At 56.9% G+C, this 16,068-nt stretch overlaps 1 protein-coding gene across 1 annotated transcript in view; it reads left to right on the top strand.

Moving 5' to 3' along the window:
- The first annotated feature begins 5,590 nt into the window (after positions 1-5,590).
- The window catches only part of SLC4A8 (solute carrier family 4 member 8), a 30,884-nt gene continuing 20,406 nt past the window's right edge, over positions 5,591-16,068 (top strand). The window contains exons 1-3 of the mRNA XM_062015356.1: positions 5,591-5,733; positions 12,042-12,123; positions 14,482-14,616. Of these exons, the coding sequence (XP_061871340.1) occupies positions 5,689-5,733; positions 12,042-12,123; positions 14,482-14,616 (262 nt within the window). The 5' untranslated portion in view covers positions 5,591-5,688. The remainder of the gene's footprint in view (positions 5,734-12,041; positions 12,124-14,481; positions 14,617-16,068) is intronic.

Genomic DNA, 16,068 nt, shown 5'->3' with positions numbered 1-16,068 from the left:
CAGGGAGTGGGGGATGTGGTCAGTCTCTCACAGATGGGCTTTGCCGCCTCTGTCTGCTCAGATGAGGATGACTCCTGGCATTCTTCCCCTGCTCCAACACAGGGTTCCTCCCCCAGGACACAGCCCTTAAACTTCTCTGGTGTGGGTTGTTCCCAGCAGCTGCGGCTTCTGCCCATACAGGGTCCCTCACACGGGACACAGCCCTTGGTGAATATCTCTGACGTGGATTCTTCACCACGGCTGCAGTTTGTGCAGTTGCAGGGTCCCTCTCTCGGGACAAGGCCTCTTCTGGGCATAAGTTTAATGAGCTGCTTTGTGGGTTCCTCCCCACAGTTGCAGCTGTGGATATTGGGTCCCTTCCTCAGGACACGGCCTGCTCCGGCCATAGTGATAAAGGGCCCCTTCCTCAGGACAAGGCCTGCTCTGGCCATAGTGATAAAGGGCCCCTCCTTTGGGACAGGGCCTGCTCCGGCCATAGTGATAAAGGGCCCCTCCTTCGGGACAAGGCCTGCTCCGGCCATAGTGATAAAGGGCCTCTCTTTTGGGACAAGGCCTGCTCTGGCCATAGTGATAAAGGGCCCCTCCTTTGGGACAGGGCCTGCTCCGGCCATAGTGATAAAGGGCCCCTCCTTTGGGACAGGGCCTGCTCCGGCCATAGTGATAAAGGGCCCCTCCTTTGGGACAAGGCCTGCTCCGGCCATAGTGATAAAGGGCCCCTCCTTTGGGACAAGGCCTGCTCCGGCCATAGTGATAAAGGGCCCCTCCTTTGGGACAAGGCCTGCTCCGGCCATAGTGATAAAGGGCCCCTCCTTCGGGACAGGGCCTGCTCCGGCCATAGTGATAAAGGGCCCCTCCTTCGGGACAAGGCCTGCTCCGGCCATAGTGATAAAGGGCCCCTCCTTCGGGACAAGGCCTCCTCCGGCCATAGTCACTGTCCCTGGCTCGGGGCCTTTAATGAAGTGAATCGCTGCCCCTGGTCTGGGGCCAGCTTTAGCAAAATGAGTCTCTGCCCCTGATGCAGGGTCTTTAAAGGAATGAAAATAAACCTCAGCTTCACCAGTTCTCTCCATAGAATGCAGGGGAGTCTCTGCTCCAGCACACCTCCTCTCTTTCATCACTGACCTTGGAGTCCACATGGTTGTTTCTCTCACCGTTCCTACTCCTTGCACCACCACCAGTCAGAAGAAAGAAGAAAGGGCAGAAGAAAGAAGATGGAGGGAGAAACCTCCCCTTCCAGCTTCTTAAAAAGTGATGGTGGAGGCGTCTAATTGGCTCAGCCCCAGCAGTGGGTCTGGCTCTGAGCTGGGGAGAGTTGTGAGCAACTTCTTACAGGAGCCACCTTTACAGCCCCTTCCCCCTTACCAGAAAAGGCTGTCATGGCAAACCATGACACTTGGCCTTTCTCAAGGGGCTTTGTTGTATTTTTAGGTGGCTGCTGTGCTTCGTCACCCCCTTCCCAGACAGATGCTCCACAACAACACAGGAGCTTCTTTATTTAATCCTGCACTTTCCATGAGTGGTGAACGTGCCTCTGCTTCCTAAATAACCTTAAGTATAGGGTGCTTGTCTTAACTGGGCAGAGTGGGAGGCATGTTTCTGTTTTTGCCCAGGTCTGCCTTGCTGGTGGATGTCGTTTTGGAGAAGGCAGGAGCTGAGTTTCCCGTAAGGACGGATTGGGAAATGAATCCTGGATGAAACCTGCCCTAATTCTGGCTGCTGGGCCTCTGTGTGGGGCAAACACAGGGTGTTTGGGGGGGGAAGTGCCTCCTCCTTGGCTCTTGTTTTCAAACCAAGGCTTGAAAAAGCTGGTGCAAGCTCCCAGTGCAAAGCAAAGCAGCCAAAATGCAGCTGCAAACCAGGGATGGGTGGAAAATGTTCAGCTGTTGAGTTTGTAAATGAGACACAGAGGGAGAAGGGGCTGCCTGCGTGCTGGGTCCTGACAACATGCTGTGTGCACCAACCCATGTGTGAGCACCCCCAGGCTCCAACATCAGCCTCTTTTGGGGCCCCATTTTTAGAGGAGCTAAAAGAAAAGGGGATCCCACAGGGCAGGAGGGAGAGGTTTAATCCCTCTGATGGGAAAGTGATGACAAATGCAATTGCTCTCCAGCCAGAACAATGTTGTTCAAAGGGACAAACCCCTTCTGACTACTGTGGTTGTCCCCTCTTGATCATGCCAAGAACTGTCATCAGGAACAGGGGGAAAGGGGGATCATCCCTGACCTGCAGCAGGAATCCATCTGTGCCACCAGCAAGGATGGGAAGTTGCTGATGGCTCCATTAGTTAATGACTGACCCTCTCATTTCATCTCCCCCTAATGGAAGAGAAGTGTTTCTCCATCCTGTTGTGTTTGGACATGAGCTGGAAGGGGCTGAAACTGGAAGATGGAGCAAAGAATGTGTGTTTTAAAGCAACCCAAATCGTTTTCAAGTCGTGGTTTAAGCAGGGGGTTGGCTGACAGTGGGACAGTGGTTTTGGGAGAGGATTTAATGTTTCATTTAAGGGGTTTTCTTGTCAAAGGGGGAAAAACCAGGCAAGTGAGGAGGGCTGTGGAGGGATTGCTGTGCAGGACAAGCCCTGCTGCAGTCCCTGAGGGGTTTGGAGCTCAATTTCTCCTGCAAATATTAATATGAAACACTTTTGGGGTTGTAGAAGACAAAGGCTGGAGCAGCTGAGCTCATTCAGAGCCCTGAGCTGCTCAGGGCACAGCTTCAGGTGTTTGCTCAAGGCCTGTTGTAAAGTGCCCATTGGAAGGGGAAACATTCACCCCCATTTCTACCCTGTTGTTGTTTGGGGCTGTGGGAGCTTTGGAGGGGCAAAGAGCTGGGGAGGGAGGATGTTGGGGGCAGCAGTGCAGGGGGTGACAGGTTGGGTGGGAGGATGCTGGAGGAGGCCAGGAGGGGGGCTGGGGGGATGCTGGAGGGGAATCAGGGTGCTGCTGGGGGGGAAAATGGGGTGAGACTGGGAGGGAGTCAGGGTTGATACTGGAGGGGGATCAGGGGTTGCTGCTGGGGGGAATCAGAGTGATACTGGGAGGGAGCTGGGGTTGATGCTGGAGGGGGATCAGGGGGAGATGCTGAGGGGGAATAAGGGGGATCAGGGGGATACTGGGAGTTGGGGATGATGCTGGAGGGGGATCAGGGTGATGCTGGAGGTGATGATGCTGGAGAGGAGCTGTGGGATGATGCTGGAGGGGGATCAGGGTGATACTGGGGGTGATGATGCTGGAGAGGAGCTGTGGGGGTGCTGCTGGGGGGAAATTGGGGTGATACTGGAGGGAGCTGGGGTTGATATTGGAGGGGGATCAAGGGGAGATGAGGTGATGCTGGAGAGGAGCTGTGGGTGTTGCTGGAGGGGGATTGGGGGGAGATGCTGGGGGTGATGGTGCTGGAGAGGAGCTGTGGAGGAATCAGAGAGGTGATAGTGGAGGGGGATTGAGGGATTGCTGCTAGGGGGCAATCATAGTGATGCTGGGAAGGAGCTGGGGTTGATGCTGGAGGGGGATCAGGGTGATGTTGGGGGTGATGATGCTGGAGAGGAGCTGTGGGTGATGCTGGAGGGGGATCAGGGTGATGTTGGGGGTGATGATGCTGGAGAGGAGCTGTGGGTGATGCTGGAGGGGGATCAGGGGGAGATGCTGAGGGGGAATAAGGGGGATGAAGGTGAACTGGGAATTGGAGGTGATGCTGGAGGGGGATTAGGGGAGATGCTGGAGGTGATGCTGGAGAGGAGCTGTGGGACAGAGAGGTGATGGTGGAGGGGGATTGAGGAATTGCTGCTGGGGGGCAATCAGAATGACGCTGGGAAGGAGCTGGGGTTGATGATGGAGGAGGATTAGGGGAGATGCTGGGGGTGATGATGCTGGAGAGGAGCTGTGGGTGATGCTGGAGGGGGATTGGGGGATGCTGCTGGGGGGTAAAATTGGGCTGATACTGGGAGGGAGACAGGGTTGATGCTGGAGGGGGATCAGGGTGATGCTGGGGTTGATAATGCTGGAGAGGAGCTGGGGTTGATGATGGAGGAGGATTAGGGAAAATGCTGGGGGTGATGATGCTGGAGAGGAGCTGTGGGTGATGCTGGAGGGGTATCAGGGTGATGCTGGGGGTGATGATGCTGGAGAGGAGCTGTGGGTGATGCTGGAGGGGGATCAGGGTGATGCTGGGGTTGATAATGCTGGAGAGGAGCTGGGGTTGATGCTGGAGGAGGATTAGGGGAGATGCTGGGGGTGATGATGCTGGAGAGGAGCTGTGGGTGATGCTGGAGGGGGATCAGGGTGATGCTGGGGGTGATGATGCTGGAGAGGAGCTGGGGTTGATGCTGGAGGGGGATCAAGGGGAGATGCTGGGGGTGATGATGCTGGAGAGGAGCTGTGGGTGATGCTGGAGGGGGATCAGGGTGATGCTGGGGGTGATGATGCTGGAGAGGAGCTGTGGGTGATGCTGGAGGGGGATCAGGGTGATGCTGGGGGTGATGATGCTGGAGAGGAGCTGTGGGTGATGCTGGAGGGGGATCAGGGTGATGCTGGGGGTGATGATGCTGGAGAGGAGCTGTGGGTGATGCTGGAGGGGGATCAGGGTGATGCTGGGGGTGATGATGCTGGAGAGGAGCTGGGGTTGATACTGGAGGGGGATCAGGGTGATGCTGGGGGTGATGATGCTGGAGAGGAGCTGGGGTTGATGCTGGAGGGGGATCAGGGTGATACTGGGGTTGATGATGCTGGGAAGGAGCTGGGGTTGATGCTGGAGGAGGATTAGGGGAGATGCTGGGGTTGATGATGCTGGAGAGGAGCTGTGGGTTGATGCTGGATGGGGATCAAGGGGAGATGCTGGGGGTGATGATGCTGGAGAGGAGCTGTGGGTGATGCTGGAGGGGGATCAGAGTAATGCTGGGGTTGATGATGTTGGAGAGGAGCTGTGGGTTGATGCTGGAGGGGGATCAAGGGGAGATGCTGGGGGTGATGATGCTGGAGAGGAGCTGGGGTTGATGCTGGAGGGGGATCAGGGTGGTGCTGGGGTTGATGATGCTGGGAAGGAGCTGGGGTTGATGCTGGAGGAGGATTAGGGGAGATGCTGGGGGTGATGATGCTGGAGAGGAGCTGGGGTTGATGCTGGAGGGGGATCAAGGGGAGATGCTGGGGTTGATGATGCTGGAGAGGAGCTGGGGTTGATGCTGGAGGAGGATCAGGGTGATGCTGGAGGAGACCAGGGGGGGCCGATTCTGGAGGGGAGGCAGCGGAGGGCAGCGCGGTGCGTGCGTGATGCTGGAGGGGCCGGGAGGATGATGCTGGAGCGGCCGGGAGGATGATGCTGGAGGGGCCGGGAGGATGATGCTGGAGGGGCCGGGAGGATGATGCTGGAGGGGCCGGGAGGATGATGCAGGAGGAGTCGGGAGGATGATGCTGGAGCGGCCGGGAGGATGATGCTGGAGGAGGCCGGCGAGGGCGAGCCCGCTGCCGAGAGCCCTGGGCTGGGGGAGGCGGGGAGCTGCCGAAGCGGGGCCGCAGCCCCTTCCTCGGGCTCTGCCCCCGGCCCCGGCGCTGCCTCCCCCCAGCCCTGGGCGGGGTTTGGCCCCGGCGCCGGGAGATGCCGAAGCCGGCGTGAGCGGCTCCGGGGCTGCGGCGGCTGCTGCCCCCGGCGCCGGGGGGGGCTGCCCGGCGCCCCGCACGCCCCGCAGCCCGTGGCACAGCCATGCCCGCTGCAGGCAACGAGCCCGACGGGACCCTCAGCTGCCAGGTGCGGGGTTGCGGCGCCGGGGCCGCCCCGGCCGTGCCGCCGGAGGATGCTCGGTGCCCGCTCACTGCGGCATTCCCGCGGCGGAGAGGGGGGGACGCGGGGGGAGCAGAGGGCTGGGGGGCTGGAAGGGGCGTGAAGGGCATCGGCAAGGTGGAGGGGAGGCTGGAAGGGAGGTGTCTGGGGTGTGGGGTGCAGGGGGTGTGCAAAGAGGGGGGTAGCGGGTGTCTGAAGGGGGTGCAAAGCGGGGGAGGGAGGGGGGTAGCAAGAGAGATGTGCGAGGAGGACTCAATGTGTGGAGGGGAGGAAGGCACCTGCGTGATACGGGGAGGTGTGTTTGCGTGTCCTTGCTGTCCTTGCTCTGCACCCCTTTGTCCCCTCCTCTGCATCCAGACGTGACCCCCCCGGGGATGCTGCAGATCCCTGGCAGGGGGGACAGAGGCCACCGGCCCCCGAGTCACCGGGGAGGGGGGGGTCTCAGCTATTGTGTCCCCCCTCAGGTGCTCACACGGCTGTGCCCAGTGCTGGCTGCAGGCAGGAGGTTGTCACTGTCCCCTCCTCTTTCAGCATCTCCTTGTTCAGAGGAGGGTCTTTCCCACCCCCCATCCCCCTGCACCCATGTGGCTGCTCTCTTGGCTGCAAAGGAGAGCTGGGAATGAATTGATCTGCCCTGAAATTACAGCTCAGAGGAAGGACTCAAAGGGTCTTCCATCTGCCCCAGCAAGGGATGATGGTCATGTCCTGCTGTGACCTGCCTCCCCCCTCCAGAAAACACCCAGCTCCAAACCCCATCACAGCTCAAACCCCAGCCCAGGAGCTGGAGGGTCCCAGGGAGTGTGGGGGGATGATGCTGACCCCCACAACAGCACAGGAGCAGTGGGACAGGGGCTTCATCCAGGCAGGATGGAGACAGAGAGGGAGGAGGTGGGAGCTTCCTGCTCTCCCACCAGTCATCCCTCAGTTTGGCCCCTGTTACCCATAATAAGCCTGAGATCAGAGCTATTAATTACTCATTGCATGAGATTAATGACATTAAGCCTCCCTCCTGCAGCTGGTAGCCAGTTCTGCTTGAGTAATATGGCCAGAGGGGTCAGACTGGGAGGTTTTCTTGCTCCCCTGGCACCAGGAGGACTCAAAGCTCAACTGAGCCTCAGCTTTGTGCTTTCCCTCATCCTCAATTACACCAAAGCTTCTCCAGGGAAAGCCTGATGTATTGTCTTTGCACTGAGACAGGTAAACTGAGGCAAGACACTGCAAATAATCTCTCTCTCTCTCCTCCTGGGACAAAGAAATCCCAGCAAGAGAATCATCTGGGGCAAGTTTCCTTGAGGTGGAGGAGGGGAGAGGATGCACTGAGCCCCTGACACAAAGGGGTTCACCCCAGCCTTGTTGAGATGGGCTTCCCTCCTCTGCTCCTGCAGTTTCTGAGTTCCTTTTTACAAGCAACAATTCCTTTCAGCCTCCTGACAAAAGCAGCCAGAGCTTTGCACTTAGGAAAGAAACAGCAACATGGAACAGCTCTCTCTGCTCCAAAACCCACCAGGGAGCAACACAAAGCTCAGAGTCCCATTCCCAGGCCCAGTTTTGGAGATTTGATGTCTTCCAGGCACGTGGCAGCAGCAGAGAAGGACAGAGAGGGAAGGAGAAGTGTCTGTGAGTGCTGGTGCTCACCTCGCAGTGCCATAACTTGCTTCCTGGAGGCATCTCCCTTGCTCTGTCCCATCCCAAGCCAATGGATGCTCAAATCTCATAAACCTCTTGAATCTTTACCTCCCCCAGCATTTTCCTTAATGAAGCAGCCCCTCTGAGTGGCCCAGCCAGGCCTCAGTGGGTTGTGAGTGGGGCTGTTCCCTTCAGTGCTGTCTTCACTCAGGGCTGCAAGTGCAATGGGATGCTCAGAGCATCTTACCAAGGACCCAGAGGTGCCAACTTGTCCCATGTCCTCCTGTTTTCCCCCCCTGAAGCTTTGATACTAAACCCTAAGAGAAGGCAGTTGGGGATCTGAGCTGAGGTTTGAAGTGTCCCTTGGTGTCACCTTCCCTGGCTGGGTTGTTTTACAGCCCGTGTCGCCTTTCAGGGCACAGCACAGTTAACCTTTGTGCTCAGCAGTGCTGGGGAGGGAGTTCATTAGAGCAAACCCAATTTGTAGGATGGAAATGACAGATCAGCTCAGCTTGGAAAAGAAAACAGGGCTGGAGATAGCTGGAGGAAGAGAGGGGGAGTGAAAAGCCATCCCTCAGCTGGACATTGGTAGGACTTGGTGTGGTTAAGGAGGGTTTCTTGGAGCACCAAGGTGGTGGCTGTGCCAAAGTGAGACCTTCCTGAAATGCCCTGAGTTCCTCCAGGGAATGGGGATGAGGAATCTCTGCTGCTCTGGGACCTTTGTTTCCCCAGGGATTTGCACTTCCCTTATATTTTGGCAGCTTGTGCTTACAAATGCACCCAAATGCTGCTTCTGCCCTTCAGGATGAGGCTTTGACACCTTGTTTCTCCATTCCAGGGGGGTTTCTCTCAAAACCAAGCTCCTTTCTCCCCATCCAGTAAGTTTTCCAAGCAGGGAGAGGGGTGTGTGGCTTTACACAACTGCCTGGAGACAAGTCAGAGGTCACAGATACTGATGCCATTAACAGGCACTTCTTGTTTCTCTGGGCTTGTTGCCTGGTGACGGTTGCCCCGGTGTCCTGGGGGACTCTGCCCTTCCTGACTGAGGATCACTTGTGTCCCCTAAACTGGTGACAAGATGAACCAGAAGGAGGGTTATGACCTGAACATTCTGGAGGAGTTACAGGTAGCACAGCTGGGGCTTTGCCAGGGGCTGAGCATCCCCCAGAGAGTGGGAAAGCTCTCCCTGAGATGCCTTTGGCAGTTCCCTGCAGTGCAGGATGGGCAGGGGGAGATGCTTTGTGCCAGGGAGGGCTGCTGGGGACAGGTTTGGTGCTGCTGGTTGGAGCATGGAAGTGAAATGTTTTCTCAGAGAGAAGGAGACTTTTCCCTGTGTCAGAGAGCTGGGACTCCCAAATCATCAGATGGTTCTGGTTGGAAAAGACCTTCTCAGCTCCTGGCAGGGAGTGTCAGAGAGGGCTCCTGGCTCCTCTCAGCCTCTTCTACAGGCTCAACACCCCCATTCCCTCAGCCCCTCCCCAGCACCCTTGTGCTCCAGCCCCTTCCCCAGCTCTGTGCTGGCTTTGGCCATGCTGCAGCCCCTCAGTGTCCCTGTGGCAGTGAGTGAGGGGCCCAGCACTGACACAGCCCTGGAGCTGCAGCCCCTCAGTGTCCCTCTTGTCATATTCTATCCTAGTTTGGGTTGTTAAAGCCCCTGAAGCTGCTGCAGCCCCAGCCCTGCCCTCACCCTGCCCAGCCCAGCACTGACCCCTCAGCACCTCACCCCACGGCTTTGGGGTCCCTCCAGGGCTGGGCACTGCCCCAGCTCCCTGGGCAGCCTGGCACAGGGGCTCACACCCCTCTCAGGGAAACAGTTCTGCCTCAGCTTCAGCCTCAACCTCTCCTGGGGCAGCTCCAGCCCCTTTCCTCTTGTGCTGCCCCTCAGGAGCAGAGACTGACCCCAGCTCCCTGCAGCCTCCTGGCAGGGAGTGTCAGAGAGGGCTCCTGTCTGCCCTCAGCCTCTTCTCCAGCCTCAACACCCCCATTCCCTCAGCCCCTCCCCAGCCCCTTGTGCTCCAGCCCCTTCCCCAGCTCTGTGCCCGGCTCTGGCCACGCTGCAGCCCCTCAGTGTCCCTGTGGCAGTGAGTGAGGGGCCCAGCACTGACACAGCCCTGGAGCTGCAGCCTCCCCAGGGCCCAGCACAGGGGACAATCCCTGCCCTGCTCCTGCTGCCACCCCACTGCTGAGCCCAGCCAGGCTGCCCTTGGCCTTCTTGCCCCCCTGGGCACGCTGCTGGCTGCTGTTCAGCCCCTGGCACCAACCCCCCCAGGCCCTTTCCCTCCAGCAGTTTCCAGCCCCTCTGCCCCAGCCTGGAGCTGCCTGGCCTCGGGGTGGCTCAAGGGCAGGACCCAGCACTTGCCCTGGGGCAACCTCAGCCCGTTGCCCTCAGCCCATGGCTCCAGCCTGCCCAGGGCCCTCTGCAGCCCCTTCCTGCCCCCACACAGACCTACACTCACACCCAGCTTGGTGTCACCTGCACACTGGCTGAGGGTGCACTGATCCCCTCATGCAGATGATTAATGATGTTGAACAGAACAGCCCCCAGCACCAAGCCCTGGGGATCACACTGGTGTGACTGGGCACCACCTGGATTGAACCCCCTTCCCCACCTCTCTCTGGGTCTGGCCAAAAAAACCAGCCCCTAACTGTGTGATTTGATTGAAATCATGTTTTAAACCCATTTCATCAAGGCTTTTCTGTCCTGTGCCTTTTCCAAGGTTGGGCTCTGGAGCTGTTTTTCTTTTGTGGCATATCCAGAGGGGAGCAGGCTGTGTTGCTAAGAGGGGTCAGAGGGTGAGCAGAGGCTGTTGATGGAGAGCACAGAAAAGCCACAAGCTCGTGATAACCCAGCTGCTGGGTAACGTGGGAGAGTCCCAGGAGCTGGTGGGGAAGGAGCAACAAGTTGGCTTTGAAATTAGCACTCAGGGACTAGCAAACTCATTTCCAGAGAGGAGCCTTTCAAATGAACCTGTGATGCTGAGCTGAAGCAGGAATTGGGGAGGGGGACGAGCAGCAGATGTCACATCCATCTTTGCAGCTTGCATCACAAGAAGCTGATGTGACCTGATCCAGGTGGGAGCTGCTTCTGCAGGGGGGGTTGCACTGGGTGAGCTCTAAAGGTCCCTTCCACCCTCCTGTGATTCCATGATAAGCTATTTAGACTCTGGTTTTGAGGTAAGCCTCCCCATCCATGCAGCTGATGCAGCACATGTGTGCCCAATGTGGCAAAACACCAGCTTTGGCTCTTTGGGGCTGTTTCCCAGTGCCAGGTGAAGCTCCTGGATGTTGAGTTTCATCCAACAGCCTTGTCAGTTCCCTTGGTTTTCTTGCCATTTTGCTCTTCAGCTGCAGGAATCAAGTGCTGAGCTGCAAGCTTTGGCCTCTTTCTTTCTCCTGTTTGGACAGGTTTTGGTCACTGGGCTTGATGGCAATGGGCTTGAACCTCACTAGTCTTAAACCCTTTCATAAAGGAGTGATTTGACACCTGATGGCAACTCAAAGGTGTTTTTCTCTGCCTGGGTCAACAGTTTATGGATCAGTTGGATCAGTCCCTGGCAAGGAAGGGGAAGCTGAGGCATGGCAGCCTGCTTTCTGCAGTGGGCAAGCCATGCATTGCAGCTAAAAGACACAGTGGAGCCTGGAAAGGGAGGAATAAAAAGATGCATTTGCAGCTTGGATGTGAACTGTGCTTGGGTTTTACTGCTCTGCATGCAGCAATGGTGGTAACCCCCTTCCCCAGCCCTGAAGGACTGATGTCTGCAGCTCTCCTCCAGCTTGGAAGCACATGCCCTGTGTGCAGTGGTGTTTCACACCAGGAGGGCATCGGCTCTCAGCCCTTGGCTTTTGCAATGACAGAAATCGCCTTTTCCGTGGCAAAAGCAGGTTTTTCCCTGCCATGGGCTCTTCGGGCTGAGCGTGAAGCTTTGCCCTTGCAAGGCCTTTGGAGGTTGCTGGTGGCCATGTCCTGTGGCCAAGTGCCATCTAGTGAGTCCTGCGGGTATCGCGTTTGGGGTGAAGTTTGCTGCCACCACACGTGTTGGCTCTGGGATTTTTTCCCTCTGTTTGGAAATCACTTTTTCCTTTCCTTTCCTTTCCTTTCCTTTCCTTTCCTTTCCTTTCCTTTCCTTTCCTTTCCTTTCCTTTCCTTTCCTTTCCTTTCCTTTCCTTTCCTTCCCTTCCCTTCCCTTCCCTTCCCTTCCCTTCCCTTCCCTTCCCTTCCCTTCCCTTCCCTTCCCTTCCCTTCCCTTCCCTTCCCTCCTCTCCTCTCCTCTCCTCTCCTCTCCTCTCCTCTCCTCTCCTCTCCTCTCCTCTCCTCTCCTCTCCTCTCCTCTCCTCTCCTCTCCTCTCCTCTCCTCCTACAAGAACGAAGCAGGACCTTGTTTCATTTCTTTAGTCTGAGAGCCTCAGCCCTCTCTCCCTGTAGCAAACCCTCCCAGACTCACATTGTACACAACACAAGTGATGTTACAGCCTGTTTTATCTGGGTATGGGATGAAAATCTTCCTACAAGCCCCTGTTTTCAGGGCCATGCTGGGGAGAGGAGACACGTGGAGCTGTGATGCCCATGGGGATGGGTGATGGCTGGGAGGATGTCAGGGAGCTCCACACACCCAACCCCAACTTTTTACCTCCTTCTTGTTCCTGACCAGAGACATGATGAAGAGGCAGTGATTGACCAAGGAAGAACCAGCAACATTGTCAATATTCACTATGAGAGGGAGGAGCTGGAAGGTGAGTCTCTGCTGGGATCCTGGTAGAGGGGTCTCCAGCCTGGAGCTTTTGCTCATTGCCCAGAGCCCCTGTGAGGTCCCATGCTCAGTGGCACAGCAAAATCAGCTTCTTAATCACCAGAGCTGGTTTCTTACACATTTATACATATTGCAGCTTTTGTTTAAAAGAAGAAGGGGAAGAAACCCCCATGATGGGAGCTGTAGCCATGGGGCTGGATAACTACAGACTCACAGCATGCTGGGGTTGGGAGGGAGCTTTAGAGCTCATCCAGTGCAACCCCCTGCAGAAGCAGCTCCCACCTAGCTCAGGTCACACAGGAATGTGTCCAGGGGGGTCTTGAAGAGCTCCAAGGAAGGAGCCTCCACACCCTCCCTGGGCAGCCTGGGCCAGGGCTCCCTCACTCAAACAGGGAAAGAGTTTCTCCTTATGTTTAAGTGGAACTGTTTGTGTTCCAGCTTCATCCCATCACCCCTTGTCCTGTTGCTACATACAATAGAAGAAAGGGATGTTCCAACCTCCTGACACCCACCCTTTAGACACTTGTCAGTATTAATAAGCTCCCCCCTCAGTCTCCTCTGCTCCAGACTCAACAGCCCCAGGTCCTGCAGCCTTTCCTCCTGTGAAAGATGCTCCAGTGCCCTGATCATTTTGGTGTCCCTGCACTGGCCTCTGCAGCAGTTCCCTGTCCCTCTGCAGCTGGGGAGATACTTAAAGGTGTTGCTGAGGTGCCCCTGAGCTCAGGCTTCTGTTCCCCAGGCTGAACAGCCCCAGGGCTGCAGCCTTTCCTCCTCACACACATGTTCCATCCCTCAGCATCTTGCTGGCCCTGCCCTGGCCTCTCTGCAGCACTTCCCTGTCTCTCTGCAGCTGGGGAGCCCAGCACTGGCCCCAGGACTCCAGCTGAGGCCTCCCCAGCTCTGGCAGAGCAGAGGGGCAGCACAACCTCCCTGGCCCTGCTGCCCACACTCTGCTTGTTTTCTCACAGAAGCTGCTCCTGGCTTGGAGAGGTCAGGACAATAATTTGGCAAGGATGTGATTTCCTTCTTTTTCCTTCTGGAGTTCATTATCTGGGCCCTGATTTGATCTTCTCTTGTCACAAAGATTTTAAAACTAACTCCCTTCCTTTGGTGCTTCATGAGCAAGTCTGAGAGTTGCCCAGCTAGAGCTGGAATTTGAGAGGAGGTCTGATTACTTTCAGGGTACTTTTAGATGAGCTGGAGCCATCCCTTACTGCTGCAAAGCTGAAGTAAAATCACACAGAATCCCAGAATGTCAATGGAAGGGAGCTGGGAAGCTCAGCCAGTGCAGCCCCCTGCCAGAGCAGCAGCACCCAGAGCAGGGCACACAGGGACTCATCCAGCTGGGGTTGGGATGTCTCCAGAGCAGGAGCCTCCACAGCCCATCTGGGCAGCCCCTGCCAGGAGTTTCTCCTCCTGTGCCAGTGCAACCAGAGAATCACACAGTGATGGGGGTGGGAAGGAACCTCCAGAGCTCCTCCAGCCCCCTCAAGCAGGTTCCTCATGGTCAGGGGGCACAGGAATGAGGCCAAGGTGGGGTTGGGATGTCCCTGAGCAGGAGGGAGATGCAAATGCCTGGGCTGAATGGGTTAAATACACAGAGTAAAGCCTGAGTCATAGTAATTGCTCTGCATGTGCTTCAGGATGACCCACTGCTCAAGTGATTCCCTTTCCATTAGGATCACAGAACCTCAAGGGCTGGGAGGGAGCTGGGAAGCTCATCCAGTGCAGCCCCCTGCCAGAGCAGCAGCACCCAGAGCAGGGCACACAGGGACTCATCCAGCTGGGGTTGGGATGTCTCCAGAGCAGGAGCCTCCACAGCCCATCTGGGCAGCCCCTGCCAGTGCTCCCTCACCTCAGCAGGGAACAAATTCTGCCTTGTGTGTCTCTGGAACCTCTGATGCTGCAGCTTGTGCCCGTTGCCCCTTGTCCCATCATTGGCCATCCCTGAGCACAGCCTGGCTCCAGCCTCCTGCCACTTGTGAACATGACTGAGCTCAGCCCTCAGGCTCCTCTTCTCCAAGCTGCAGAGCCCCAGCTCCCTCAGCCTTTCAGCACAAGGCAGATGCTCCACTCCAGCATCTCTGTGCCCTGTGCTGAGCTCTCTCCAGCAGCTCCCTGTCCTTCTGCAGGGACCTGGACACAATATCCCAGATGTGGTGTCACCAGGGCAGAGCAGAGGGGCAGCAGAACCTCTCTGCCCTACCCACAGCCCTTCTGCCCCAGCCCAGGGTACCATTGACACTGACATTGCTGGCTCATGGTCACACCAGGAGGTCTGGTGAATACCAGATGAGGACAGGTAGTTTCTCCTGGCTGACATCAGGCTGCTCTGCCCCAGGCCACCGGACCCTGTACGTGGACGTGCGGATGCCCCTGGTGAGGCCGAGCCACCGGCACCACCGGCCCCACAGCCAGAAGCACCGCAGACGGGACCGCAAGAAGAGTCCTGTGCCAGCACAGCAGGGACACCACTGTAAGTGCCACTGTGCTGCTTCCAAGGCTTCTGTGTCCCAGGCAATGTGGGGGTCTCTGTTTTGTTAAAGGCAGTTGAGTGAATGGGAACTTGAGGCTCGTTTTCCTCAGAGGGATGCTGGCTGTGGAGGAGATGTGAGGAAGGGAAGATGGAATAGATGTGTCTCCTTCTCTGTGGCTCTGTGTGAGCCTGGACAGGCCTAGGAGAGAGGGGACAGCCTTGATTTTATGGCTGAACTGGTGCTGAGCCAAATGGCCTTTTTGGATGTAGAATCATGCAATTGTTTTGTTTAGAAAAGCCCCTGAAGCTGCTGCAGCCCCAGCCCTGCCCTCACCCTGCCCAGCCCAGCACTGACCCCTCAGCACCTCACCCCACGGCTTTGGGGTCCCTCCAGGGCTGGGCACTGCCCCAGCTCCCTGGGCAGCCTGGCACAGGGGCTGACACCCCTCTCAGGGAAACAGTTCTGCCTCAGCTCCAGCCTCAACCTCCCCTGGGGCAGCTCCAGCCCCTTTCCTCTTGTGCTGCCCCTCAGGAGCAGAGACTGACCCCAGCTCCCTGCAGCCTCCTGGCAGGGAGTTCACCATCAAAAACACACTTTTTCCCTCAAAAATCCATGAAATCTCAACTTTTTCCCCCAGATGACCACCAAAACCCCATCTTCTCCCTCCAAACCTCACTTTTTTCCTGTCAGAAGTACACCACAACCCTTTTTCCCTCCAACCCACCCAAACCCCTGAGTTTTCCCTCAAAACCCCACCAAACCCCAACTTTTCCCTCAGAAGTTCCCTAAAATCCCCTTTTTACCTCGAAACTCTGCCAAACCTCCACATTTTCCCTCAGCATTCCAACAAAACCCCACTTTCTCCCTCAAAGCTTCACAAAAACCCAACTTTTCCCCTCAGAAGTTCACCAAAACACCCTTTTTCCCCTCAAAACTGCCCCAAACCTCACTTTTTGCCTCAGAAGTTCACTCCAAACCCCCTTTTTCCTTCCAACCCCCCCAAACACCCCCTTTTCCCTCCAAACTCCACCCCAACACCACTTTCTCCCTCAGCCTCCCCTCCAGGCCGCCACCTCTCCCCTCAGAAGGTCACTAAAACCTCACATTTTCCCTCAAAACTCTCCCAAAACCCCACTTTCTCCCTCAAAACTCAACTTTTTCCCCTCAGTTCACCAAAACACCCTTTTTCCCCTCAAAACTGCCCCAAACCTCACTTTTCCCAAGTTCACTCCAAACCCCCTTTCTCCTTCCAAACCCCCCAAACTCCCCCTTTTTCCCTCCAAACTCCACCCCAACCCCACTTTCTCCCTCAGAACTCCCCCAAAACTCACCTTTCCCCCTCACAAGTTCCCCAAAACCCCACTTTTCCCCTCAAACCCACGTCCCAGGGGCTGTGGCCACGCTGCAGCCCCTCAGTGTCCCTGTGGCAGTGAGTGAGGGGCCCAGCACTG

This window comes from Colius striatus, chromosome 26 (genome assembly GCF_028858725.1).
Source record: "Colius striatus isolate bColStr4 chromosome 26, bColStr4.1.hap1, whole genome shotgun sequence".
Classification (NCBI taxonomy): domain Eukaryota; kingdom Metazoa; phylum Chordata; class Aves; order Coliiformes; family Coliidae; genus Colius; species Colius striatus.
Note: the sequence above shows the minus strand (reverse complement) of the source record. Positions and strands in the feature narration are given on the sequence as shown.